The sequence below is a fragment of the Manacus vitellinus genome, unplaced genomic scaffold (assembly GCF_001715985.3).
Source record: "Manacus vitellinus isolate BGI_N305 unplaced genomic scaffold, ASM171598v3 scaffold_25_pilon, whole genome shotgun sequence".
NCBI classification, from domain to species: Eukaryota; Metazoa; Chordata; class Aves; order Passeriformes; family Pipridae; genus Manacus; species Manacus vitellinus.
This window is the reverse complement of record NW_021939882.1, coordinates 3,807,683-3,835,346: the sequence shown is the minus strand read 5'-3', so window position 1 is coordinate 3,835,346 and position 27,664 is coordinate 3,807,683. Positions and strand designations below refer to the sequence as shown.

Genomic DNA, 27,664 nt, shown 5'->3' with positions numbered 1-27,664 from the left:
CCGCCTTAAATACCCTCCGCGCTCCCCTCTGCCGTCACGTGAGGGGCGGCCGGCGACGATTGGCTGGCGCGGCCGCCTTCCCCCCGCCCCCCGCGCGTGCCCGCGCCCTCGGGCCACGTGAGGGGGAGTCACGCGATTTCCGGGAACCCGTCAGGAAGGGACTAAAACAAACAAACCCGGGGCCGCATGGAGGGGCCGGGCCGGGGCGTGCGGGGCGGCGGCCCCGCTGAGCGCGGTGAGTGGGGGTTCGGGGGGCCACCGCAGGGGCCCGAGGGATGGGGAGACCGGGGGTTCGGGGGGTCCAGGGCGTTCCGGCGGGAGGAGGGGTGTGGCCGGGCAGGGGGCTCCGGGAAGCGAGAGAGGGAATAGAATGGAGGGAGGCTGTGCCTGCCCGGGGCACTGGGACGGGGATGGTGCCGGCGGCCCCTCCGCCCCGCTCGCCCCGCGGGGGGTGTGGCGCGCCGGGGAGCAGCTGTGCGCGGGGGGGTCCGGTCCGGAGCGGGGGAGATTTTGCGGCCGGGGGACGCGGTGGGAAGGGGCTGCGGGACGGAGCGCGGGCCGAGCGGGGGGTTGTCGGCGCTGTCCCCTCCAGCCTCCGCCCGGCAGGAACAGCCCGTGCCTTTACAAGGAAAGCGAGTCTCGCCCGCAGAGCAAAGCGCCGTCCTGCCAGGGGAGCACTGGGTGTGTTTGGCTGCCCGGGGAGGCAGAAGGGCTCGGCAGTCCCTGCGCTCTGCTGCCTTTCGGGCTTGTATTCGCCTCCTCTGTATTGCGACCTGTTTGAGTGTCCGAGCGGGTCGGGGGTGACCCGCGGAGTGCGGGCTCTCTGTGCCCGGGCGCGTCGGTGCCCGGCGGGCGGCTCCGCTCCGGAGCGAAGGCTGCGGGGCAGAGCGGGCGGAGAGGGGTCCCCACTCTGCGAGTGCGGGGCAGGGCGGCGGGAGGGACCGTCCCCGCTCCGGCGCGGCGTTTATGTAACGACAGCGCGGGGGGGACGGAGGTTTCGCTGGCGAGCGGGAGCCCCGCGAAGGGGCTTCCCCCGGGGTCGCCCCGGCCGCCCGCAGCCCTGGCGGGGGTCGCTGGGTGGGAGACGCTCCACATTGGACACGGGGGCCCCTCGTTGCCGGTCCCTGCTCCGCGAGGTCGGGGGTCGGCGCAGAGGGGCCCGCGGGGCCGGGGGGGGCGCGGGGTCGGCGGGGCCGCGGCGGGAGGGGGTTTGGTTTACATGTCGCCTCACCCAAGCTTGAAAGGGCCGCTGGCGGGTGAAGCGGCGGGCGTGCCGGCCAATGGGGCGCGGCGCGGGCGGGTGGCGCGGCCAATTAGGCGGGCCGCGGGGGGCGGCGGCGGCGGGCAGGGGTAGGGTGGCGCGGGCGCTGGGCGGCGGGGCGGCATGTTGGCCGGAGAGGTGTGTTAGTGGTCAGGGCCGGGCCGGGGCGCGCGGGGGGGAGCGGGCACCACCGGGGCTTGTGGCTGCCGGGGGGCACCCGCGGCCCGCGGCTCCCTCGCGGCGCTTTTGCCTCAAGGAGGTGTGTCCCGCCCGGGGGTCTGCACCGGCGCGGGGCGGTGCCCGCGCGTGGGGGTCCCGGTCCCCGCGCTGACGGGAGGACGGGGCGCGCTCCCGACTCCTGCCCCGAGCGCGCTCCCGCTGATATGGGTTATAAAACATCGGTGGGTTCCATCGGCCGGCTCAGGAGCCGCCTGCGGGGCTCAGCGTGTCCCCTACACGGGTGTCCGACACCTCTGCGGGTTTGGATTAAGCTCACTGAGGCTCCGAGCGGGGGCAGCTCGGAGAAAGCCCCTCCTGTCACCGAGGAGTAAAAATTCTAAACTTTATGTCCCCTCTGTCCCGAGGGTCCCCAGCCTGGACGTTGTTCCCGGCCCGCAGCGTCGCTGCCGTCCCCTACCCTCATCCCTGTGAGCCCACGGCACTTCTCAGGGCATTGGCTGCTGTGACTGAGACCATGTCACAGATAATTTCACTGTGTCACACTCAGTACAAGACACACGGTGCTTTTTCAGGCTTCTCTGTGCAACAGGCTGAACAGCTTCGAGCACTCAGCTCTGCCTGCTGAAATGTGCAATTCTCGCTTAAAGTAGTCGTAATTTTGCTGTTGCTGCCACTCGAGAGGAAACTTGTTGAAATCATGCAGTACATAACCTGCAAAACAGAACCAGATTCCTGTATTATCTTTGAAACGCTTCTAAATGTTTTAAAGATTGTGATTAAAATGCCTCTGGCCTAAGGTAGCTTAACCAAGGGCTTCTGAGCATCCGTGTCGGGAGGATTAGTTATGATTTTTTTTAAATATGTGTTTTCTTAGTAAAAATTACAGAGGGGCACACACAGGTGCTTTAGAAACCTGGTCGGTTTTTATTGTTGACAACTTACTTGAGAAGTGAGAATTTCTACGGAAAAAAAGTCACAGAATCATGGAATGGTTTGGGTTGGAAGGGACCTTAAAGATCATCCAGTTCTACCTCCTAGTGTGGGCAGGGACACCTTCCACTAGACCAGGTTGCTCCAAGCCCCATCCAACCTGGACTTGAACACTTCCAGGGATGGGGCAGCCACAACTTCCCTGGGTGTGACTGTTTTAGCAGGAAAGATTTCCTGCTAAATTTTCCTTTGGTGAGGGTACTTTTTTAGAGGCATGAAAATAATAACTCAGAGGCCTCATAGAGTGTCAGTAGCCAGAAGTTCACCTGAGCCAAGAAGGAATTGTCCTGTGTTTAATGGGAGTATTCTCTGATAAGAGCAATCTGCAGCAGAGGCATCAGGCCATTGAGCACCCTCCCCGTGTGTTTTTTAAATAAGGAGAGAAGCAAACAGGTCTGTGAAGGACAAAGGTTTGAAGTCCCTTCAGCATTAACAGGAATTAATTGGAACAAAGAGAAGCTTTTGTCCAACTAATAGACTGATAGTATGGGATAAATAAGGGAACCCACTCGTTTAGATTCCCATGGTCTGTATGTCCATGCTGTGTGGTTTGGGAAACTTAACTAAATGATGTTTTAACAAAAAATGTTTATAAGGAAATTTGGTGTTGGCATTGGCTTGAAACTCGAGGCAAAAGCTTTCTGAAAATCGTAAATTTAAGGTTTAGACTTTGCTATAATTCCCCCGACTGTATATTTTTTTCCTTTGTCATAAGAGTTGTGTTGCTTTTCGTTTTTTTCCTGGGAACTACAGAATTAATTTTTTAAGCCCCAAAAGGCTTTGCCCTGTTAGGAAAAAATACAGAAACAACATCCTCTTGGGAAATAGAATATTGCTGGAGATTTGAAGCTGAATTGTTGGTTAGTTTTGCTTTTGTTTCTCTTTGCTTTCAGCCCACTCTGCTTCAGGGGAAATCTGTGGCTCAAAAAAAATTGAATGTTATTTTACTACTGATTCTCTTGTGCAAACAACTCTCCTAAGTCTGCAGTGTTATTATAATAATGGTTTATGCTATTAATATTTTAACTATAACAAGTTTTTTTTTAATTAATTGAAGTGTGGTAATAGAGTTCTCATAAGTTTAACATGCTGCACATCATACTCTTGCCACTAAAATAATAATAAAATCTCAGTCTTTGTTCCAGAATGTACAGAAAGCTACTTCTAGTAGGAATATATTAATCTGGCATAGTTGTTATAAAATATGTAGATGCTTTATGTTTGTTGGTTTAAAAAATAACCCCTTTTCTTTATTCTGCCTCCTGCATGATGGTTGATATCAGTCCAGGCTGGGGTATCCACACAGCCTGGGAATGCACAGATGGAGAGCAGCCCTGGGAGAAGGACTTGGGGGTGCTGGTGGGGGAGAGGCTGGAATGACCCATCCCAGAAACCCCCTGTGTCCTGGGCTGATCCCACAGCATGGGCAGCAGGTGAGGGGGGGATTCTGCCCCTCTGCCCTGCTCAGGTGAGACCCCCCCTGCAGAGCTGCCTCCAGCTCTGGGGACCCAGCACAGGAAGGACATGGAGCTGTTGGACCAATTCCAAAGGAGGTACAAATATGATTAGAGGGATGGAGCAGCTCTGCTGTGAGGAAAGACTGGGAATTGGGATTGTTCAGGCTGGAAAAGAGAAGCTTCAGAGTGACCTAAATGTGGCCTTCCAGTACTTGCCTGGAGTGACAGGACAAAGGGGAATGGCTTCACACTGACAGAGGGAGTGTTAGATGGGATATTGGGAAGAAATTCTTCCCTGTGAGGGTGGTGAGGCCCTGGCACAGGTTGCCCAGAGCAGCTGTGGCTACCCCATCCCTGGAAGTGTCCAAGGCCAGGTTGGACGGGACCTGGAGCAACCTGGGATAGTGGAAGGTATCTCTTCCCATGGCAGGAGGTTGGAATGAGATGAACTTTAAGGTCCCTTCCAACCCAAACCATTCTATGTTTCCATCAGTTATTGGGATCTGCCTGTTTGCTGGCACAGCTGTGGAACATCCCTAAGCTGGGTAACAGCATTAGCAGGGGGGTACATGAGTGCTGTGTTCTTCTGGTGGCTCAGCAGCTCTGCTATGGGAGGCGTTGCATGTGTGGAGACCAGGGCTTCTGTTTATTGGTATCACTTCCAGGTCTTGAAGTCTGTCTGCTGTGGGCAAGTAGTATTAGAAAAATAATACTGGAGGGGGAAGGCATGGTCAGCGAAGGAGAGGGAACAAAGACAGTGAAGTAGCAGTTTCCCTCTCCTGAGGGGAAGAGCCTTAGCAGAAGTGAAAAAACCTGCACATCTTTAGTTCTTTTAAATGGCAGTGCTTCATCAAACTCAGGGTCTGGGTGTCTTAAGCAGATGTTGTTTTCTGTCCAGGACAGAAAAACCAAAGGGCACAATGTTTTAGATGCTTGTGCTGGCATTTGAATACAAATCCATCACTGAGAAGGTAGAGGGATTTGGCTGCTTTGGTGAACAGGTGAATGAGGCTTTGGTGGGTGGAAACACAAGAAGACCTTTTACAAAAGTGTCTTTGCTCACTGCTATGAAATAATAATAATAATAATAAAATTAAAATGTAGTGTCTTTGTAGTAGGGGAGAAAAGTAAAAGAATTTTTTAAGTATGGGTAATAATTGAAAAATCATGTAGAAAGGAAAAAAAGAACATTACTCAGAAACAAAATTAGGAGAAATACAGAATTACAAAATCATTTGGATTGGAAAAGATCTCCAAGATCAAGTCCAACCTTTTGACCGATCACCACATTCTCAACTAGACCAGAGCACTGAGTGCCACATCCAGTCGTTCCTTGAACACCTCCAGGGATGGGGACTCCACCACCTCCCTGGGCAGCCTGAACATTCTGAACTTGAAGACTTCACTGAGCAGAGGATGTTCTGTAATAGAAAACAAACTGGTATAAACTCTGAAAGGAAAAATAGTTTTAAGAGAAGCATAGGAGAACTTCTTGCATCTCTAATTCTAGTACTTCATAAAATGCCCAGATACAGCAAACCCTGCATTGTACATAATGGTTCTTTTCAAACACATGGCGTGGTTTTCATGCACTTGCTGAAATTCAGAGTTGGGCATTTGGAATGTTTCAGCCTGAGTTTTTAAGTTTGGTATTGAAAGGCTCTTGTGAGCTATTTTTTTATGTCTGCATCAAAACTGTGACTTTGACAAGCTGTGCTGTGTGATGCAGTCACCATCATGAAAGTGTAATTGTTCATGTAATGCACTTACAGCAGGCATTTAGCTGCTGGGATAATGAGCACTGTGCAGCCAACAAACCAGCACAGCCACGCTCCATGTGCCTTTCCAATGGCACAAAATACACATCTGACGGAAATAGCAACTTTAGCTACAGCACAAATGATTCATGCAGGTGGCTGAGGAAGACTTTCAGAGGTGCCAAGATGAAGCTGCATTTTGGGGTTTTCTTTTATAGGGCCTCCTTTGAAGGTGCTGTATTGTGGCAGGAGGGTGTTTTGCCGGCCCAGAGAAGTGTCACATGCACGGGAACTGCTGTGTGTCTCCTTAATGCTGCATGTTTGGAGTTTAGGTCCCACTGTCTTCTGGGTTAAATGTGCTGCTGCATCAGTAATCCCAAGTAATGCACCTCCCGTCCCATTGTGTGAAGCTCAGTCTTCCAAGGCGTCTTGGGACCACTGCTCTTCTTCAGAAAGTAAATATTAAATACGGAGGATTATTTTTAATTAGGATTTGTCCTTAGGTAATTAGTTACAAACTCTCTAGAACAGACTTTGGTTCCTTACTGATGACTGCTGGGATTTAAACCAATGTACACATGCATGCCTGCATCAGTACCCCAGATTCTTAAGTGGTAGACAAACACAGCTGCTCCCAAGATCATGGAATCCCAGAATGGTTTGGATAGAAAGGGACCTTAAAGATCATCTCATTCCAACCCCCTGACATGGATAGGGACACCTTCCAGTAGACCAGGTTTCTCCAAACCCTGTCCAACCTGGCCTTGAACACTTCCCGGGATGGGGCAGCCACAACTTCTCTGGGCAACTTGTGCCAGGGCCTCACCACCCTCACAGAGAAGAATTTCTTCCTCATATCCAATCTAACCCTACTCTCTGTCATTGTGAAGCCATTCCCCCTTGTCCTGTCACTCCTAGGCCTTGTGAATAGTCCCTCTCCATGTGCTTTGTAGGCTCCCCTCAGGTGTGTCTTGCCCTTCCTCACACTGCAGTGAAGGCAGGAGCCTCCCCCAGGAGCGGGAGCACAGCTCTGCACTGATGTGTCTCAAGAGTCTGCAGACACAGAACCAACTCCGGACTGGCTCCTTAATCACCTTAATCTGATTTCCCTGCAGGCTGCTGCCAGAGGAGCGGCACCCTGCCTGTGCCTCAGGCTGTGTATTCCACCTGTGGTTCAGTCCTGCCTGCAGTCTCACCTCTGTCTCTGCTTTGGGGAGGGCTGATGTAAGGCATTAATGGAAATTGTCCTGAAGTAGACATTCCTGCTATATTTATCTTCAGTAATTCTTAACGCTGCTGTTCTGCCTCAGCTCTTTTAGTTCATTCAAGGCTGCATTCATTATAGATAACACAACAGCTGGACTATTCTTTTGTAACTCAGTCTTGGGCTGAAAGTGCCAGGAATGATGAATTCTGTAAAAACAGGACTTTAACTGCAGCCTACAAATTACTTTCCTTAACAGCAAGTTCCAGTTCTACATCTGTGCTTCCATATGTGTCGTTGACTTCTACTATACATCTTTATTTACCAGTTCATGAAAAAATCCTGGTGGTTATGTGTGAGCACCAGGAGACTTTTAATGAAGATCTTGATTGTTCTGGGAAATTTGGAAGGCAGTTGGAAGTAGGACTGCTTTGTTGGGAGCATGAAGCATGCCCGGATTGTGCAACTCCCTGAGGCAGAGTCTTTCTTTTTATGTCCTCACCATGTTTTCCCCCTCCATAGAGCTACCAACAAAAACCTTATGTTGTTGAATCCTGGAATAGATCCTGCTGGGATTCAAGTCACAATTAAATATTAATATTATAAAATATCAAGAATGAAAGATAAAGAGAATTACGGGAATAATCAGATTAGCTGATACACTGCTTTGACCTGGGAGGACATGCACTGTCATCCTTAAATGGTGCAATAAGTTTATCACTCCAGTCTGTGAGCTGGTTAAAGTATTTTGAAGGTTTAATGTTTATTTGAGGATTTGTAAATGATCCCAAAGCTGACACCTGGAAGCGTGGGTCAGTTGTTATTGAAATCAGTGTCAGTACAGAGGAAGTTTCACCTCCCCTTTGCTAGCTCTGTGTGGAATGGCTTGAGGTTTGTGTTTGAACAAAAACATGATAAAGAATAACCAGTGAAGAAGCAGCAAATGGTTCCTTTCTTTGCCTTTTATATCATGCAGTGGCAGAACTCTGACAGTCTCCATGTGAACGCAGGTGGTGGTGGTGGTCTGGTGGTGATGTCAAAGTATTAATCTGATGTTCTGGTGGAAAAGGCATCAATCTCTGCATGGAAAGAAAGTGCTTGGGTATAGATTTATGTGGAAGATTATATCCTTCTCACCTCTCTCTTTGTGTCTGCGAACATAATTTATTTGTTTTAAAGAACAGGCCTTTTCTCCTAGATCAGGTGAGGCTGAGAAGTGACTCAGTCATCCCTGCCAGGTTACCAGTGACAGAAGGACCAGTTCTGCTGTGGTGTGGCCTTTACTGGGTAAAGGGAGGTGGGGGTTGTTAAAGTGAGTTTCCCTAGGAGACAAACTTCACTTTAAATGCCACTTAAGTAAAGAATTCCCTGGAGATTTTAGAAGAGAAAGAAACTTTTCTCAGGAGGAACTGGCTCTCATTCCCCACAGGACCCCATGAGGAGTACCTCAGGCAATGGTAGGGTGGATACACTGAGAACTTGTGTGTTACTGGACATGTAACTGTTGTTCTTTATTTTCCAGCTGCTTTTTGCAAAGCACGTTTTGATAAGTAAAGACTTCTTTGAATAATGTCTGTTTTCACCACAATCTGATGGCCTATATGCTGAATATAGCAAAATAGCTGAGATACTATCTGAAAGTGGGAATAATCATGGGGATGGTGTCATGTGCTGCTGGGAGGAGGGTTCTCAGTGTAGCTCTGCTGTAGGAGAATACTTATAGTTTACTATTTGTCTTTCAAAACAAGAAAATAAACATAGCCTGAGCAGATTGCTCCAAAGTCTGACTTAAGAGCAGTGCCGAGTGAGGTTTTTCCTTACATTGTTAAAAATGCAGGATTAAGCAGGATATGAGGCTCATCTGAAGTAAAGCAGGTCTATAGAAACTACTAAACTGGTAAAACTACTAGCAGATAAATTGGTCCAATTTCAATATGTGCCTTACTTGAAATAATAGAGAAGATATTTTATTGGACAGCTGTGAATGTGGCACAATTTTTAATTAGTTCTGTTGGGGAAGTCTGTCTCTTCCTCTCTGCTGTTGGATGGTGTGAGATGCTTACTGTGATCCTCTACCACTAGATGTTGCTATGTGAGTGATTGATATAATCTTATCTGATGCTGGACGGATTCATCCCTGAAAAAAAGGAGGAGGTATTGCTGAAACAGTATTTCCGCCTATTCTGAAATTCTTATTTTGAGCCATTTGCCTGAGACATTTTTAGAATTTATTGGCTCCGTTATATTAGTCATAAAGATTATTTCTCTCTTGGGTGCCCAGCAGTGTGCTAGTTGTTATTTCCAATTTGGCAGGGTTTTCTCTTCAGGTGTCTATAGAGCTTGTGGTCTCAGCAGTGAGGAAAAAAGGCAATAAAATGTAGCTCGGCCGGAAAGGTTTCTGCAGCAGCTGTGTTCTGCAGCATCAGTGGCTTTTCAGTCAGTGAAAGATGGCAGGGGGAATAAAATCCTTATGCATTCCAGCATAAGGAAAAATCACTTTTCAGGGGAAATTCTTCCTTCACTTTGGCTGGTTTTTAACCTTTCACCTTTTTTGGTGGAGGATTACTCACTTTCTTGGGGGTTTGCTGTGTTTATTCTGCACAGAAGTCTACAAACAGAAGAGCTCCACCAGAGTGAACTGAAGTTATCCTAAGGAAAAATTTCATTGCATGGATAGTGTAAACTCCCTGAGACTGAATTAAAGCTGGAAAGGAATCTACAAGTGAATAAAACAAGAAGTTTGGAATTGGATTTGGGGAATCTGGGCTTGGAAATGCCTCAGGTAAGTCTGTTAGGATTTTATTTGATTCTGTGAATAATTCTGCTTCCGTATTAAAAACAAGAGAAAGTTTAAGAGCAAATTTGGCTGGCAGTAGGAGGGAGAATTTGCAAGAGATTAAATGGTGTATATCTTTCAGAGTCCCAGTAGTATCTGTGTTGGAAGCTGTGGTGCTGCTCTTGGTGCTGTGTTTGTTCGGGATTCAGCCAGGTTGTCTCTTGACGAGGGCGGATGCCTGGAGAGCAGAACAGCCTTTTCTTGCTGCAGTGATTCACACATCAGCACACTGAATGACTTTCAGCAGCACAGTGTTTCTCCCTTCCCAACCCTCAGGGTGAGAGTGTCTAGAAGAGAAATAGAGGTCTGGAATTAAATGTAGCAAAAGGCCGTGCTGGCCATTCCCTGCATGCCCAGTCATCCTGAATAATGTTTTTTTTGCTACAAATTCCACTTGAGAGAGGGGTAACACTTGATTTAGTTGTCATAAATTTTACTTTTGCTACAGTTTCGTATGGAAGCTTTATGAATTCTAATGGTTCTAAATACAGTCAGCACTGCTTTAGTACAAAATTATTTGTATTAGTGGGAAGACCCTGCAAGCATGTGGTGCCTGCTGATTCTCACAGATCTTGCCAGTACTTGCCCTTGTCTTCTCCAAATGCCAGTGTATCCCAAAACTTGTCAAATGCGTGAGACTTTCAAACTCACAAGAAAGAATGAATGAGCAATGCTCTTGCAGCTCTGTAGTGAATAGAAACATGTCCTTGGATTGAGGAGTTGTATGTAGTCAGCTGCTCTTAAAGCATTCTCTGGCTCTGGGAAATGACATGCTTATCTGTGTAGGTAAAAACCTTCCAGATGCAAGTAGAGCAAGAGTTCAGAGACTTGGAGGAAATGATGATATACTCTTTCTGTTTTGTTGAGGATGATAACGTGCCTTTTTATAGCATGTTTCAAGTGTCTGTCCATTGTGTTGTAGCCCAGTGTGAGTGGAATGGACCCTCCTTTTGGGGACGCCTTTCGGAGCCATGTGTTTTCAGAGCAGACCCTGATGAGCACAGATCTCTTGGCAAGCAGTTCAGATCCAGACTTCATGTATGAACTGGTAGGTCACATTTCTGTGTGTGTACAGAATTTCCTCTCTTTGACTAATACCCCGAGTTCCTGTAGTAATAGAGGGTTATTTGTTCAAGAATGCCGGGAGATTATTTATTATTGCTGGGTACTGGTTAGGGAAGAGCCCAACTGCTTGTCCAGCAAATGTGATGCTTCCTCAATAGGCATTTGAACAAGCTGGCCATCAGGACAGGCTCAAACAGAGTTTGAGATGGTGCTTGAGACTCTTCCCTACCGTCTGTTTTTTGCAAGAGCAGCTATATAGAATCACAGAATGGTTTGGGTTGAAAAGGACCTTAAAGATTGTTTTGTTCCACCCCTTGCCATGGGCAGGGACACCTTCCACTAGCCCAGGTTGCTCCAAGCCCCATCCAACCTGGCCTTGAACGCTTCCAGGAATGGGGCAGCCACAGCTTCTCTGGGCAACCTGTGCCAGGGTCTCACCACCCTCAGAGGGAAGAATTTCTCCCTGTTGTGTGCTACTTCACCCAAGCTGTGAATGCAGAGGAAACAAAGTAAAAGCTGGCTTATGAGCTACTTATACGAGCATTCTCTTTTTATTAACCCCTGCATCAAAGGAGAAATGTCACTTGTAGTCATGAATTGGTCATGTTAGAATGAGGTTTTTCCAGGAACTGGTAAACTTGAGCATGTTCTGTTAAGCACACAGCAAAGATTGACCTAGATTAATAGAGACTTAGCTTGCCTGTGTGATGCCTTTCATATTTCAAAAATATGGATATTGGTACTAGTTTAGTTACCGATGACCAGATGAATTTGCAATAGCAGAAAAAGAATCCAGTGTCATTGGAAGAGCAATCTTTTCAGAAGGATCCATTACTGAAGCACAGAAGCTGTACTTCATTCTGAACCTCAGAAGAAGCTTTTAGTTGAAAGTTGAGGTATCTTCGTATGTTCCCACTCTCTCACACTTCACTGGAATGGAGCTCTCCATATTAGATGAAGTAGAGGACAGAGATGATTGATATTTGTTGTGTATTAATTTTTAACTTGTCTTCTTATGCACAGGATAGAGAAATGGACTATCAGCAAAGCTCCAGGGACAACTTGCTTTCCATGGAGGACTGCAAAGACCTTGAAAACTTGGAGTCTTTTACGGACATCCTGGACAAAGAAGCTGCTTTCACCTCCAAGTGGGAGCAGTGGGATACCTACTGTGAAGACTTAACTAAGTACACTAAATTAACCAGCTGTGACATCTGGGGAACAAAAGAGGTGGATTACCTGGGCCTTGATGACTTTTCAAGCCCATACCAAGATGAAGAAGTGATAAGCAAAACACCCACGCTGGCTCAGCTTAACAGTGAGGACTCCCAACCTGTCTCGGATTCACTCTATTACCCTGATTTGCTCTTTAGTGTAAAACAAAACCCTTTAAATTCTTTGTTACCTGGCAAAAAAATTGCAACCAGAGCAGCAGCCCCGGTCTGTTCCTCCAAGAACATTCAGGCTGAGGCGCCGCTGTCGGACTGTGCTCAGAGGGTCAGCAAACCTGCGACCCAGCCTGCTGCCAGTACACAGATCATGGTGAAGACCAACGTGTACAATAACGAAAAGGTGAACATTCATGTGGAATGTAAAGACTATGTTAAAAAGGCAAAAGTAAAGATCAATCCTTTGCCACAGAGCAGACCAGTGCTGAGCCAGGCACATGCTGACGCAGCGAAGGAAAACACCTGCTACTGTGGTGCTGTAGCAAAGAGACAGGAAAGAAAAGGACTCGAATCCCCGCATGGCCACAGCACACCTCCTGTTTTGCCTTTTAAAGAGACTCAAGAACTGCTCCTCAGCCCACCCCAGGAGACCCCAGGGCTTATCGTGGGGGAGAGCAGCCTTTCTGCCAGCACCTCCGTGTCGGATTCTTCACAGAAGAAGGAAGAGCACAACTACTCTCTTTTTGTAACAGACAGTTTGGGTGAACAGTCAGCCAAGGGAGACCCTGAGGAAGATGAGGAGGATGAGGACGATATTGAAGATGAGGACCATGACGAAGGATTTGGCAGTGAGCACGAGCTGTCTGAAAACGACGATGAGGAAGAAGATTATGAGGATGATAAAGACGATGACATCAGCGACACCTTCTCAGAACCAGGTACCAGCAATGTTGGGCTGTGTTAACGTGGAGGTGAAGGGATTTGTCTGCCGAGTGGGAAGGAATGCTGTTGAACTCCTGATAGATCAGTGTTGCTCACCTGTAACTTAAGTTGTGAACTTCCATCCCAGATTTTCTAAGTGCTTTGCAAAATGCAGTTAATTCAAGATCTCTGTTGCCCTGTTTGGTGAAAAACTACATCAACCATGGTCATGAAACAAAAGTAATAATAGAGAATACAGGAAGCCCAGCAGTAGCTTGAGGTTAGAGCAACTGCAACAAGTGTTTTCTTCTTTTTTTGTGGCTTGATGTGTGCAGAGCTTTCTTGCACTTCTTGTTGCTTCAAATTTATCCAGAGTTCTATTTCTCAGTACGAAATCATATCCTGAGTGATTTCATAATTACTTAAGTCCTGCTGTAGGTACAGTTTTCAACAGAATCCAAAGAATAGCTGCCACTGAAACTAATAGAACCATTTCTTGGTGGTTTTCAGCAGTAACACTTAGTGGGTCTTCAGAGGACACTGAATTTCCCTGTTCTGCATGTAGAAATGGAGCCCTAACAGCAGAAGTAAGAACTAACCTTCACGTAGAAGGTAACAAAGGGGTAACGTTGTATAAAAATAAAATCAGAAGGGAAAGAGACAGGATTGTAACCAAGGATTAATTTCATTGCAGGAAGTGTTATAGCACTCACCTTTTATAAAACTTCATAGTAGAGTATAAGAATTAAGGTATTTAGACATTTGGAAATATGTAACTGTGGGGTGGGGGGGAAGCAGCTGAAATTTTTCCCTTTCAAGAACAGCTTCCGTAAAACTTGTCAGTGTTTGTCATCATGAACTCTCAGATGGAATTATTTTCCAATTAGATTTCCTAAGTTGGCATTAAACTTGGTAAGCATTATGCCCTTTATGTTACTTTAACATGCACAGAACACATTTTTATTAGCATTTTAAAACCTCTTTCTTCTTTCTGAGGTGAACTCCCTCTGCTCTCTGCATTTAAACGTGGGGGGCTTTGCCATTACTTAGTATATTTTGCCTAACAGAAATACTTGTAAATGATTGCTTCTCCCATCAAGTAGTCAAGAGATTCCAGAAATGGGAAATGCAGCAACTTATTCAGTTGTCAGTAGCACTGGAGAAGAAACAGCAGAAAGGGAAAAGTGCTTGTGAAGGAACAGAGATTGTTTTAAGGAGCTGCATTGCATCAGCTTTGAGCACCTGCACCATCAGCTGAGGGAAAAATACTCCTAAATGATTTGGCAGAAGTCACTGTGACCAAGTGGTTAAGAGGAGGGGTTTTCTGGTTTTGTTTTGGTAGGGCTATTTTTGCTTTTAATCTGGTAAAATGAGGAAGTCATGTCTATACTGTTCTCTGTTCACTTAACCTTGGCAGATTTAAACCTGAACCCACAGTAAGGGATGTGAACAAAGATTTTTAGGAGGGGCTTTCAGAAGAAAGAACCTTTCAGATTTCATAGAAGTCTGCCCTCGTATATGATCTTTGCTAAGAGGAGGAATCAAGGAAGAGGAATAAATAGAGCACAGAAAATCTAAACAAGTTTGTGTGTTACAGCCCAGGTTAAGACACTGTGCACTGGATTATTTTATGTAACTTTAAAATTATAGCAGGTCAGTGTGCGAGTTGCAAGGCAGGATGTATTAAGTCAATCTAATTTCAGTTGCTAACTTAATTATAGTTCAAATAAGCAAACAGGAAGTCTTGATTTTAACCTTGTTGTACATTTGTACACATCAGCTCTTACAGAGATTTGTTTTCATTGGTTGGATTAGTTCTGTGTGATTCTGAAGATGGGCTAAATTCATGCATTTCTATCTAATGAGTTGCATAGCTAGGCATGTTTTTTCAAGGGGAAAGTCAATGGTCTTTTGGGGAGTATTTTGATACTCATGTCAAACAGCATTTGGGTACGATGGAAGTACAGGTACAAATATTTATGGTATTTGAAACTATATTATTGTAAATTTGTCAATAATTTTGGCTATACAACAAAAATGTTTATAAAATTATAAAGTACGTTCCATTGTTTGATTTGCCTTTAAAATCCTGCATTTTAATAAACTAGAGAATCAAAGTAAATGAGTTGATGAAATGATTAGAAACAGAACTTCAGAATGGATTTCATCCTTCTGCACACCTAACTTTTATTCATACTTGGGGTTATGAGGTGAGAGTCAGACCAAATCAAGAAAGTTTGTTTTTCCTCTTTCAACTGTTTTTTCAAGTGCAAACAGACTAATTGAATGGACTGTTTTAAAAAGAAGAAAGTGTTCTTTGTGCTGCTGTTAGAAGATGAAGCAGAGCTGAAGCATATGGGGTCAAGGCTTGCTGAGCCTGCAGTCCATGCAGTGGCTTTTCCTTAAGCTCCATCAGAGCATGTGATGCTTTGAAATGCTCCTGTTTTTAAGTAAATGTAAACTATTATGTAGCATTTTAGTACAAAAGGTAATGCAGTGGTTTGGGGTTTTTTTTAACCTTAGTATAGGTTATCTTTATTTTCTAAAGCATATCTGGGGTTTTAAAACCTGTGGTTTGTGTTTATAGTTATGGTAAAATGTTTCTATGATGTTGGACTACTTTACAGTTTCCACATCCTTCATGAAAAGTTCATCATATCTAGCACAGCGTAATTTACCGCTAAAATATGATACAGAGGATCATTTCATCCCATTAAAGAGGAGAGGAAGAGATTGAACAGCCTGTGTCCAGATCCCTTCAGTTTAGATGGTCTTTTTGTCACTGTCTTGATAACAGAGCCTACTTCTTCCAGTCTGATAGGGCTCAGTGGTTTGATTTATTCCCCAGAGGTGTTCAGACTCAAGGAAGAGCAGGAGTTGGATTCGATGATCCTAGTGGGTCCCTTCCAACTCAGAGTATTCTGTGATGGAATCATTTTGTTTTATTGTCTTTTGCTAATCCATCTTTATTATCTGCTTCTCTTTCCATGTGTTTTGTAAAATGTGGAGGTGAGCTAGGATTGTATTCCTGCAGATTCATGGAGAAAATTGTAAGGACGGAAGAATACTGTCCAGTAGCTGCTGTCTGTGGAATTGTGAGGGACAAGAGCTTAGGGGGTCAGAGAACATAAAGGGGCTTTCAGTGCATAAATATTTTGTCTCTTTTCAACTAATGAAGCGCCATCAATGGCTCAGTGTCTATCCCTGGATTTTAGGCAAGTACTTGATGCTGAAAACCAAGTCTGTTATGTAATGTAAAACAGGCCTCATCTGTGGTTTTGCTCTTAACTTGAATACTCAGGCCATTGCTAGAGGGCTACAAACAAGTTCTGTCACCAGTATATAAACAACCCAATGCGTCCTTTTAGGGTATGAAAATGATTCAGTGGAGGAGTTAAAAGAAATGACTGCAGTATCCTCTCGGAAAAGAGGCAAGCGGAGATACTTCTGGGAGTACAGCGAGCAGCTGACACCGTCCCAGCAGGAGAGGATGCTGAGGCCATCCGAGTGGAATCGGGACACCTTGCCCAGCAACATGTACCAGAAGAACGGTCTCCATCATGGTAAGGAGAGAGTCCCAGTCACAAGTGTCTGTCTTTCGTTCTGACACCTTCAGTAGCCAAATTCTCATACTTGCAAGTGCGGTGAAAGTGGTGTTTTGGCCCTGAAAATCAGTTGTTTAAACACTGTAAGTCTGTTGCTCAGTTAGCAGGGTTCTGCAGTGTCCAAGGAAGGCACAGTGAACGCACAGTAGGGACTTTCAGTGTGGTTTCTTCCAGAGGAGCGTGGATGAATTGAGAATTGTAACTTCCAAATGCTCTCAGTGGAAACCCCAAGAGTTCAAAGTTTTCTCAGTGAGATACTGTAAACATTGGATGGGTGGTTTGACTGATATTTGCTCCTTGTAGCTGTTGGTTTCAGTCCTGCCTGTGTTGGCAGGAAGCTGGAAGGGATCCGGGATGGATGCTGAGTTCAGGGTAACTGTGGTATGAACTGAGGACAAGCAATAAGGCACAACTGTCTCTTTTTTCTCCTCCATACTTATTTCTCCCCCCATGTGAATGCAGCACACTGAAGCAGTTACTCTTCTGGGAATAAACTATTTCCTTAAAATGCCCTCTTAGAAACTTAAACCAATTGCTCTAATAACTCTGATTTATTCCCAATGAGCAATTACTGCACCACAAACATGACTAACATCACCCCAACAAACCACTCTTAGGGGTATTTTTGTTTTCTTGTCACAGGACCTCTTTTAGGCTGCTCTGTTTGATTTGGTCTTTGAAGGAGAAAGTGAAACCAGCTTCCCTGTTGTAAGGTTAATATTCCCCTTACAGTTGAAAATTACTGTCTTTAACCTGACAATTGACCTTCTCTTAAACCAAAAGATTTTTTTTGTTACTGTTAATTGTAGATTTATTCAGAGAAAAAAACATTTTTTTCCTCTAAATCTTTTTAGTTTTTAAACGCTTATTTATCTTGTAGTGAAATATCAGTACCTAAAGTCCCAACCTCTGCTCCTTCTCACGATGGAGCTCTGAACAGCCTCGTCTAGTGGAAGGTGTCCCTGCCTATGGCAGGGGTTCGAACAAGATGAGCTTCAAGGTCCCTTCCAACCCAAACCATTCTGTGATTCTAAGATTCTGTACTTGTTATTAAACAACAAGTAACCAAACATGCCTTGAGGACTCGATCCCACCAAACATGTGAAGCAAGTGACCTTTCAGTCAGGTGTTTGTGCAAGGGATTGGTGAGATCAAACCCTGTTTAACATCCAAAAGCTACAAATATAACATATGCAGGGTTGTTTTGGTTTTATATGCAGATATACCCCAAGGTCAATAAGCATCCACCTCAGATAAATCATGTTAAAATACCACCTCTGAAATAAATATTTCTGGAGCAGGTTTTGTAATTTTATTAATATTTTCATGCAAGTATCTCTAGCAACCAGCATTTTTAATAGAAAATCTAGAAAAGACACATAGCAGTGGCAGAGAATCTTAAGGAATAAAGATTTTGTCTTGAATATGTGTATTTCCTCAGGAAAACCAGGCCTTAAATAGCTTCAGACACGTATGAGAGGGGTTAACGGGCCTTCATGTGGATCATTTATGCTCAGCATCACTCAAGATCGTTTCAGGCCTCATCATTCTTTCTTAATACAGAGCTTTAGCAATAAGATTATTTAGGAATTTAATCAAATTGAGTGTGCAAGAGGATATATTGACTGAACATGTGAGTTAACAAGTTTACTGCTGGAGCAGAACAACAGGGTTTGAACTTGTGACATACATTTTTCAGCACAGTTGTGTGTATATTGTCTGTCACACCCAGTAGCCTGGCCAGCAGTATTTGCTCTTATCTGATCTGGATAGAATATGAATTGTACAAAGCAGTTTGTCTGGAAATGCTCTTTCTATTGTGAAAGGCCACAGGGATCACATGATTCCAGCCCATTCTCTTGTAATGAACAAAGGAACTTCAAATGCACCCAAAAAAATGACGTATTTAGGAATTTTCTCACAGGTTTGTGTGCCTATTGTGTCAGTTCCCAACCTGTTTTTCTGCATATTTGAAACAGGAAAATATGCAGCAAAGAAGTCACGGAGGACTGATGTAGAAGACCTGACTCCTAACCCCAGGAAACTCCTACAGATTGGTAACGAACTGAGGAAGCTCAATAAGGTGATCAGTGACCTGACACCAGTCAGTGAACTTCCCTTAACTGCCAGACCCAGGTCAAGGAAAGAAAAGAACAAGTTGGCTTCCAGGTATGTGTTAGCTGAAGCTGCAGGGATGAGAAGATTTGGGATTGCTACAGTCTCATGATTAAAGTCTAAGTGATTTTTGCCTGAAGAAATGCTGCTTCATGTGGTAGCTCCTGCAATGGGCTAATTACCAGTTTATCAAAAACCAGGGCAGCTAGCACTTTGGAGCTGTAGTTTGCCTGTTCCCTAGATAAGGATGTATTTCCACTGGAAGTTGGCTTCCTTAGCTGCAGGGCAAATGACTGATACAGTGATAAAATCCACAAGTGTCAAATGTAATCAAATGCAGGTAGCAGAGTGTTTTCAGTGAAGGGGAGTGAGGATTTTGTACATGACAGCTCTGGGTGTTTAGGTTAATAAGTTAGTGTGGCAAACAAACAGATGCTCTTAGTATTCTGGAATTTTTGGAAGTGTTCTAATTCTTCCCCTCTTCTTACTATAGGGCTTGTAGACTAAAAAAGAAAGCCCAATATGAAGCCAATAAAGTAAAACTCTGGGGTCTCAACACGGAATATGGTAAATACAACTCTTCACATCTTAATTTTTCTTTTGTTTGGACGAGTGTGTGTTTTGCACCGTGATGTAACCCGGGTCATAGAGGAAACAGAGTTGGTACAAACCCAACAATTCTGTTGGTACAAAACCAGTCCATTCCATAAAGTATATGTAAATTTGGTTACCTGCAGTGTTGAGCTACTTTACAAATATAAATTATGTAAATGCATGTAGCGTAAATATTTTTGAAAATATTTGTAATATTTGATATAAGCTATTACATTTTAATTTTACATTAAGTTTCATGTGACACTTTTGACACAGATAGTTGTGTGTGGATAACTCTGAATTTCTTTTGCTCCAGGAGGAATATGCTGCAAATCTAATCCAGGTTTTTTTCTTTGCAGATAATTTACTGTTTGTCATCAATTCCATTAAACAAGAAATAGTTAATCGGGTGCAGGTACCTAAAGATGACAGAGGAGTCAACATGGAACAGAAGTTGAACATACTTATTAAAGACACTCTTGGTAAGCAGTAAAACTTCATTGTTTGTCTGTATGTGAAGAGACATCACATGATAGTTTGGGTTGGAAGAAACCTTAAAGCCCATCTTGTTCCACCCCCTGGAACAAGGACACCTTCCACTATCCCAGGTTGCTCCAGGCCCCATCCAGCCTGGCCTTGGACACTTGCAGGGATGGGGCAGCCACAGCTTCTCTTGGCAACCTGTGCCAGGGCCTCACCACCCACACTTCAGTGGGAAGCCATTCCCCCTTGTCCTGTCACTCCAGGCCCTTGTAAATAGTTTCTCTCCACCTTTCTTGTTGACTCCCTTTGGGTACTGGAAGGCTGCAATTAGGCCATCCCAAAGTCTTCTCTTTTCCCAGCTGAACAATCCCAGTTCTCTCAGCCTTTCGTCACAGCAGAGGTCCTCCATCCCTCTATTTCTGAAATAGAGAAAAGAAAGAACCCTTTCCTGGTTTCGGTTGTCCGTACCTTTAGCTGATCACTGACCAAAGCATTCATTGGCTTTGTGTCACTTGTAGGGACATCTCAGTCTGTGCCATGAGCAGTAACCTGACAGCACATTCTCTTACCCTCCCCTTTAGGACTCCCTGTAGCTGGACAGACATCAGAATTTGTGAATCAAGTCTTGGAGAAGACGGCAGAAGGAGACCCCACCGGAGGCCTCGTGGGGCTGCGAATACCAATGTCAAAAGTTTAAGACGTGACTTGAGCTGTTCACGGGTCAGATTCCACCTGTGCTGTTGAGTTCTTCGTTGTAAACCCCGTTCTGGTCTGCATGTCAGCTTAGCATTCTGTAAACACTCACCATTAGGTTCCATTGTTTGGAAATAACAATGTAGTAAAACAAATCAAAGCGTGATATAAAATGCTTCATAGCATTTTTGGACCATAAACCAGATAGTTTCAAAGCTGCTTTAAGCTTCAATACAGAAATGAGAGTTCTTTTTCAAGTGATCTAGGACCAGAATATATCACTTTTGTTTTAGAAGCAAAAACATGGTTTTGCTAGTGAAATTTTTTAGCATGTGCCAGACATTGTGACAGGCTTATGGTCCAAGTAAAACAAGAGGAAGCGTTTTTTGGTAAAACTGTCAATTTAGAGAGTTTTTTGTTCCTTTTTTTTTTTTAATAATTGGGTTTTCTTTTCTTGTTCTTAAAAACCAATAAGCTTTCTTTGCAACCATTAACTTGTACATAGCACACCTGGCATTAGAGCTAGTGTGCCATATAAGACTTTAATTTTCTGAGCTTAATATAGTATTTAAATGTCTGTGCAAGCAAGAGAAAAAAAAAGTATATTCTTTGTGCCTTGTATTTTGGGGGGAGAGCTATCAGTATAAGCTGGTAAAGTTTTGTATGAAGAAAACCCTGAGGGGCAAAACCAAGCTGTATAGATGGTAAGATTTTAGGTTTTAATGTATTTGTTCCAGCTCTTAAAATTTTTGAATGTATATAGGAATATGTTGAAAATGTAGATATATGCCACAGAGTCTATGTATTGTATAAAAGATGGCTCTAGAAAACTCAATTTCGGTACTTTGGCCGGAAGAAAACAAATACTTGCACATTAATGCGATTGTTTATTTTTGTACCAAAGACAAATGCAACTGATATGGCGAACTGCCAGTCTAAGTAAAGTTTTGCACAGCTTATATGATACTGTACTGAATGTAAAAACAAAAGAAAAAAAAAAGAAAAAAAATTAAAGGTCAGGGTTAGGGATCTTACTGAACTGTGAATTTTTTTGTTTGGGTCCAATTATCTACAGAAGGAGCATTCATACATAACAATATTATTTTGCTGTTCTTGTAGTTCGCTTCCATGGTAGATAAGTTGGTGGCCGTCTTGGAGTCTTTAAATCTTTTTTCTCTGCACTTACTGTAGGAGATTTTAATATATTTGGATTTTAGTAAGCTATTGGTAAAATAGTTTTCAACTTTGAGAATTTAAAAAAAAAAAAGTATTTAGCTTGTTGTAGTATACTTCCACCAAACAACCAAAATAAAATTATTTTTATTGTAACTTGTATATATGTAAAAAGAAAAAAAGAGCTACAAATATCTAATTCCTTAGTTGCCACTTTTCCAGTTGATGTATTATTATGCATGTGATGTTTCCAAGGATCAACACAGGCTTCAAACAAAACAAAAAAAAAATTTATAGACTTTTATATTTTTGTACAGGTATTTCGAAACTAGCTTCTTCAGACTTATATGTGACTTATTCTTGTTAATTCAGTAGTTTCTATGATTGAGGAATATTAACACACAGTTCTTATTTGCTATTCTGCTAATAAGAGTTGGCTTTGTAGTCAGTGTTAACGTACAGATTAAAAGCTTTAGCCTTTGATGAGAAAGTCCTTTATCTCAAGGCAAGATCATTCTCTGGTTTCATGGACCCCCCCCTTTTCCTCCCTGTTCTTTCTCTCCCTATTTAAAAATGACAAAACACTGTTTACTGAAAATAGAAATACCAAATATTTTCAAATGTAGCTGCTGAAAAAAAATGCAAAAGTCCATGAAGGCTTTCTCCCCACTCCCTTTGGGGAATTTCTCCACTTCATTTCTAGTTTGTCTAAGTTTGTTTGTACTGTGATTGCTTTTTGTTTATAAGTAGATTATTTTTATATCCAAGCTTGTACTATAAAAAAAAAAAAGCCTGAATTGGTAACAGTGCAGTAAGAGTGGCCGATGGAGGTGGTGGCCCTGCCACACTCGTGTGTACACAACTTACTTTGTACCTAAATATTTTGGAAGACTCAAAAGGGAGGAGGAGGCCAAAATACCACTACTGAGCTGTACAGAAAGTCTTTCCTACAAGAGACTGAACAAATACCCAGGGCAATTTAGGCAAAACTTTGTAAATCCACTTAAGACTTGCAAAATCTGAGTGGAATGTGGGTGTTTTCGTTTGAGGTGTTTGTGTTGTTGTTTGGGTGAGGTGAGAGTTGGCTGCTGCTTTACACAGTGGGTCTGGTGTATTCCTATTGTAGTTGTTGCAGTTATTCTGGAGCTGCAAATGGCCCATAAAAACCCCGACAGAGAATGTCTCCTGAAGTTCAGGCCGTGTCTGTACCAGGGCTGGCACACTGTTGTTCCTTTCCGATGGACTGCTCGGATCCCAGAGCTCCTTGTGCTCCATCCAAACCCTGCAGACAAGGCAGCATTTCTAAACATTAACAGAGAGCAGTTTGCAATCAGGTAAAAACTTCCGTGACAAATTAAACTGACAAGGTATTAAAAAGCCCCTTTTTACTGCTCAGAAATGCTGGGCAAACACAACTTTATAGCTTTTTATTTTTGTCTGAAAACCAGACGATGATTTTGGTCTCGCATTTCAAAGTAGACTTTGAATCTTTCGTGAGTTCCATACCCTCGCATTTCAGTGTTTCCTATGTATTATTTTAAGTTAAAGCTTTGAAATAGTTGAGCTTTTTAATGTTGACACTTTATTTTGTAACTATTTATATGTATGTATATCTTAGAAAAGCACTTTGTTTAAAAAAAGAAAAGAGGAAAAAAAAAAAAGAAACTGCGTTTTATATGATTCCTGCCACTTGCTGCTAACTCTGGGCTGGTCAGAATGCTGCAGCGATACTTGAGATAAATAAAACCTGGCAGTAAAATGTAGAGTAAAGATAAGACCTTTTGCTGGTTTAACTTTATCATAAAGGTGACATAGGCAAGCTGTGCAGCTTTACATTTTAACCAGGGGACTCTGTGGCATTTAAACCGTCTAGAAATGGTTGTACTTTAATGCCAGTAACAATCTGCTTCCTCTAGTGTCATTAAAATATATACATTTAGTGTATACTTATCACAAACAAAAATCTTATAAGGGTATAAAAACCAACAAATGTACATGTTCTGTTTTTTGGCAATTGTGGCATGCGTTTTTTGGGTGATCTTTAGAGAAGACCATTTTCTAAAGATTTTCAGTGTTCATACATGGTATGTGGATCTTAACGAAGTCCTGGGTTTTTTTGTTTGTTTTTGAGTGTAGGCATTGTGAATATTCACTTTTAATCCTATATCCAAAAACAATGATATATTTTTTGATTTAATACAAACAAAAGCTCTTCCTTTTTCTGATACACTGGATTCTCTAGGATTTGTTTCCATATTAAAAGCATGCTGTCATAACTGCTCTTGTCGAGATCTCGTCAGTCTGAACGTAGGTGCCACACTTGGAATCGATGGGCTGCTTGTTCTGCTGTACCATGTATGACCCTCGTCCTTCCCCACTTCCTTCATGACAGATGATGATGTGGCTTTATATTGTGCCTTACTTGTACATCTAGAACTAAATGTTTTTCATTCCCTCTGAAGTTGTCAAACCCTCTGAAATGGAATCAGAGCTGAAGAGAGCGCGGATAGGTCTGATTTCAGTTTCTCTCACTAGTCCTTTTGTATTTATATGGAAGACCAGTTTTTGAATGGCCTTGCAAAATGTGGGGGTGCTCACGAAGGGTGTTTTTTAGCCCGAAACCCCTTTTGCTAACACTTCCTTTTCTGGTTTATTGAACACATTTACTGATACTTGGTGAGTACTTTTCTTTTTTGGATGAGAGAGACTTACTACTAAAGCTATGTTTACGTGTGGATGGGCTGGATTTTCTTATCATACCAGTTGAAATCAGTGTGATTTAATAAAGTTGCATTGCTGTAAAGCTGATGTGAGAGTCAGGCTCAGCTGTGTTCAGTTCCTAATTCTTTATAGATTGACTTTTTTCCATACTAAGAGGGCCAGAGAAAAGTTTGTTTTTTTAGAAAACAAACAAACAAAACACCAACCTAAAATGGATGAAAGGTCTTTTAACTAACTTAAAAGCAACCAGACACTTCTGAAATACAGTGGTGTCAGTTTTAATTTTATTTTTAAAAGACCCCCCTGTATTTATCTGATATTTGCCTTCATTAATAAAACAGTTAGCTTATTCATCAACTATAATGACTGGATGTGCTTTTCTTTTCCATAAACCATTTAAACATAGCTATTTTTTTAAAAGCTCTAAAAAGGTTTATCAGGAGAATTTCCAAGGGTTGTGTACAAGTTGCCTTCAGCAGAAATAGCAAGTGCAATTCTGTTCCTCAAACGTGCTTGCTTGTCTTCCTGAAATTCTGTTGAGGCACAACCCGTTTATGGACCGTGAATGTCAGGATCTGTATTTGGCTTTGAGACCTGAGTTTCAAGAGTACATCTAATCATGACTTTATTTTCTTTTTAAGTTGGAGGCTTCAGTTGGAATCACCTAGTGAAGTGTGCTGCTAGATGTGGTCTTGGCTTATTGACACAGCCTTGCACACAGCTGAGGTTTATTTTGTTTACCCCAGGGAACGTGTGAAGTACATTTCAAACAGTTACTCAGTGACTGATCCTTCTTGTAACTGTATTAAGGGCATTAGTATGTTGAGAAAACACCACTTTTGAATATCTCCCAGTGTAAATTGGGATTCTTAAATGTCATTAATGAAAGATGGCACTTTTTAGGTTGTATCTTCTTTGCAGCATACAAAAATGTCTCTATCTTTCTACTATTTACATTTCACAATATGCCATGTTTTTCCCCCCAATGCTTTTAGAAGTTGTGTGTGTGCATTCTGAATTATAACCCTCAGCCTCTTAGACATTCATGGACTTCCACGGGAGCAAATACTGACTCTGCATTTACTGTCTTTCTAAGGAGCTGTGGAGCCAGAGGTATTTTAAGCCACACTTTTTCTTCCCCCTTCCACACCCCCCCAAAAAAAAAAAAAGAAATACAACTCCAACCTTTTAGATAACATCTTTATTCAGAGTTTTTCTGGAGTTAAAAATATTTCATGGTTGGTTGTCTTTGTAAGTCAAATTTGGGTGACTTAACTAGCTCCTATAGGGAAAACTTCAGTATTGGATTTGGTATTGGCAAAAGCACGTTCCACCCTATCAAAATCTGATTGGGAAAGAGAATCTAGTAGTAAAACTTAATTTTATTAATCTTTCTCATAATGATCAATATTCATACATTCTGATTGGAATAGTGTATTCTCCAAGAATATTATGTCCAAGGAAAACTTATTGCTCAGTATTTGTGGTTGGGTGAATTCTTAAGGCTGATGGCACATGCAGATGCAAAAAAAAAAAAGGCATTTTAAATGAAACATGGCATCCTGTTCCACCTATGCTTGGGGTCATGATTGTAATGCTGTCCTTGATATTCTATAATCAACTTCCAACTGGAGCTCAGAAAAACTTACTAAAAGTCTTGTCTCTGTTAGAAAATAAATTTACCTTGTTCAAAGCATGATCTGTTAAGAGTTGCAATGTTTAATGTTGGTTAATAGTTGTGCAGTTTTATTTTTTTGAAAAGAGGCACAATTAAACTATTGACTTTGTTTACTCTGTCACCTTTGATCCCTAGCACTTCTATTCAGATACAAATTCATCAATGTATGCAACATCCTTTGTAATTTAAAATAAAAATTGTGGAGGAAATAATGTCTTGAATTATTGTGTGTGTTGAGTGATAGCGAATGGAATCAGCTCTCTTGAAGTAAGTGCCTTTGGTCTTCTGGTATTTTCAGAAACTTTCCTTTGGAAGTTGAGAGGGAAGAAAAGAACTTGTTTTTCCTTTCTCATGCCAAAAGCTGCCTCTTGAGGCTGGTGGATCAGCGTGGTGGTCCAGCAAGAGAATCTGGACGGGTCGTCCAACTGGCTTCCTGCAGCCTCTGTGAAAATGGTCTCCAACACCTTTATCCAAACGGTCTGAGAGCAGGAGAGGGAGGACACAGCACCAGGGGAGGAGTTTGTGGAAAAAGCAAAGGGCCATTGCCCTACATCTTATTTTGGAAGAACAGAAGGGACGTCATGTGTCCCCCCCCCCCTTGCTCATGGCCAATGTCGCTCTGGGTCTGTCCACCCAGAAACCTCAGGAGGGTATTGGGTGTAAACCTGGAGCTTCTCAGGGGAGAACTTGCTCTCTTCAGCTCCCTGACAGGAGCGTGGGGCCAGGTGGGGTTCGGGAACCTAAGGGAACAAGGACAGGACGAGAGGAAACAGCCACAAGCTGTGCCAGGGGAGGTTCAGAATTTCTTCACTGAAAGGGCTGTCAGGCATTGGAAGGGGCTGCCCAGGGAGGTGGTGGAGTCCCCATCCCTGGAGGTGCTCCAGGAAAGACTGGACGTGGCACTCAGTGCTCCTGCCTAGTTGACAAGGTGGGGATCCATCACATGTTGGACTCGATGATCTTGGAGGTCTTTTCCAACCTAAAGGATTCTGTGGTTTTGTGATTCCAAGCCCACTGCAGTCCTGGAGTGACCATTGGTTCTCCCGGGTGTCAGGGGAGGTGCTGCTTTGCACCTTTTTTTACCAAGGGCCCCCCGTTTGCCCTCAGCCACTAATGAACCACCTTTGCATGCTTCCCACAGTGCTCAGCGGGACATTTCACTGCCCAAAGAATTATAAGATATGCAGTCCCAGCAGCACTACGGGAACACAGTATGTGTTATGGGTAGTGCTGTGTCCAGTTCTGGGCTCCTGAGGACAGGAGAGACATGGAGCTCCCAGAGCGGGTACAGCAGAGGCTGCGGAGATGATGAAGGGATGGAGCATCTTCCTTACGAGAAAAGGCTGAGGGAGCTGGGGCTGTTCAGCCTCGAGAGGAGACACTGAGAGGGGACCTGAACAATGTCTGTCAGTGTCTGCAGGGAGGGGTCAGAGCATGGACCAGGCTCTGCTCGGGGGTGCCCAGCAATGGAACAGGAGGCAACGGGCAGGAACTGGTGCCCAGGAAGTTCCACATGAACACGAGAAAGAACTTTCCTTTGCGAGTGACAGATTGCCCAGAGGTGTGGAGTCTCCCTCACCGGCGACATTCCAGTACTGTTTGGACACAACCCTGCACCACGTGCTCTGGGATGACCCTGCTCGAGCAGGGAGGTGGGAACAGATGACCCACCCTTCCAACCTGACCCAGTGTGTGATTCTGTGCGACTCTATTATTCACCACGGCCCGTTATTCACCACATCCCCTCCGGAGCGGCTCCTTC

The 27,664-nt window shown here is 43.6% G+C and overlaps 1 protein-coding gene across 3 annotated transcripts; it reads left to right on the top strand.

Annotated features, from left to right (window-relative positions):
• The first annotated feature begins 140 nt into the window (after positions 1 to 140).
• CREBRF (CREB3 regulatory factor) lies at positions 141 to 25,761 on the top strand. Of its 3 annotated transcripts, none has more exons than XM_018073601.2 (10): positions 141 to 235; positions 9,454 to 9,631; positions 10,608 to 10,733; positions 11,774 to 12,857; positions 13,354 to 13,452; positions 16,209 to 16,403; positions 18,425 to 18,614; positions 19,054 to 19,127; positions 19,514 to 19,636; positions 20,219 to 25,761. In XM_018073601.2, exons 2-10 carry the CDS (start codon positions 9,623 to 9,625, stop codon positions 20,332 to 20,334), a joined length of 2,016 nt encoding a protein of 671 aa, XP_017929090.1. In that variant the 5' UTR covers positions 141 to 235; positions 9,454 to 9,622; the 3' UTR covers positions 20,335 to 25,761. The 3 variants fall into 3 exon arrangements, with proteins under 3 accessions (XP_017929090.1, XP_017929088.1, XP_008930095.1); XM_018073599.2 differs by having other exon boundaries at positions 13,351 to 13,452; XM_008931847.3 differs by lacking the exon at positions 13,354 to 13,452.
• The last annotated feature ends 1,903 nt before the right edge of the window (positions 25,762 to 27,664 follow it).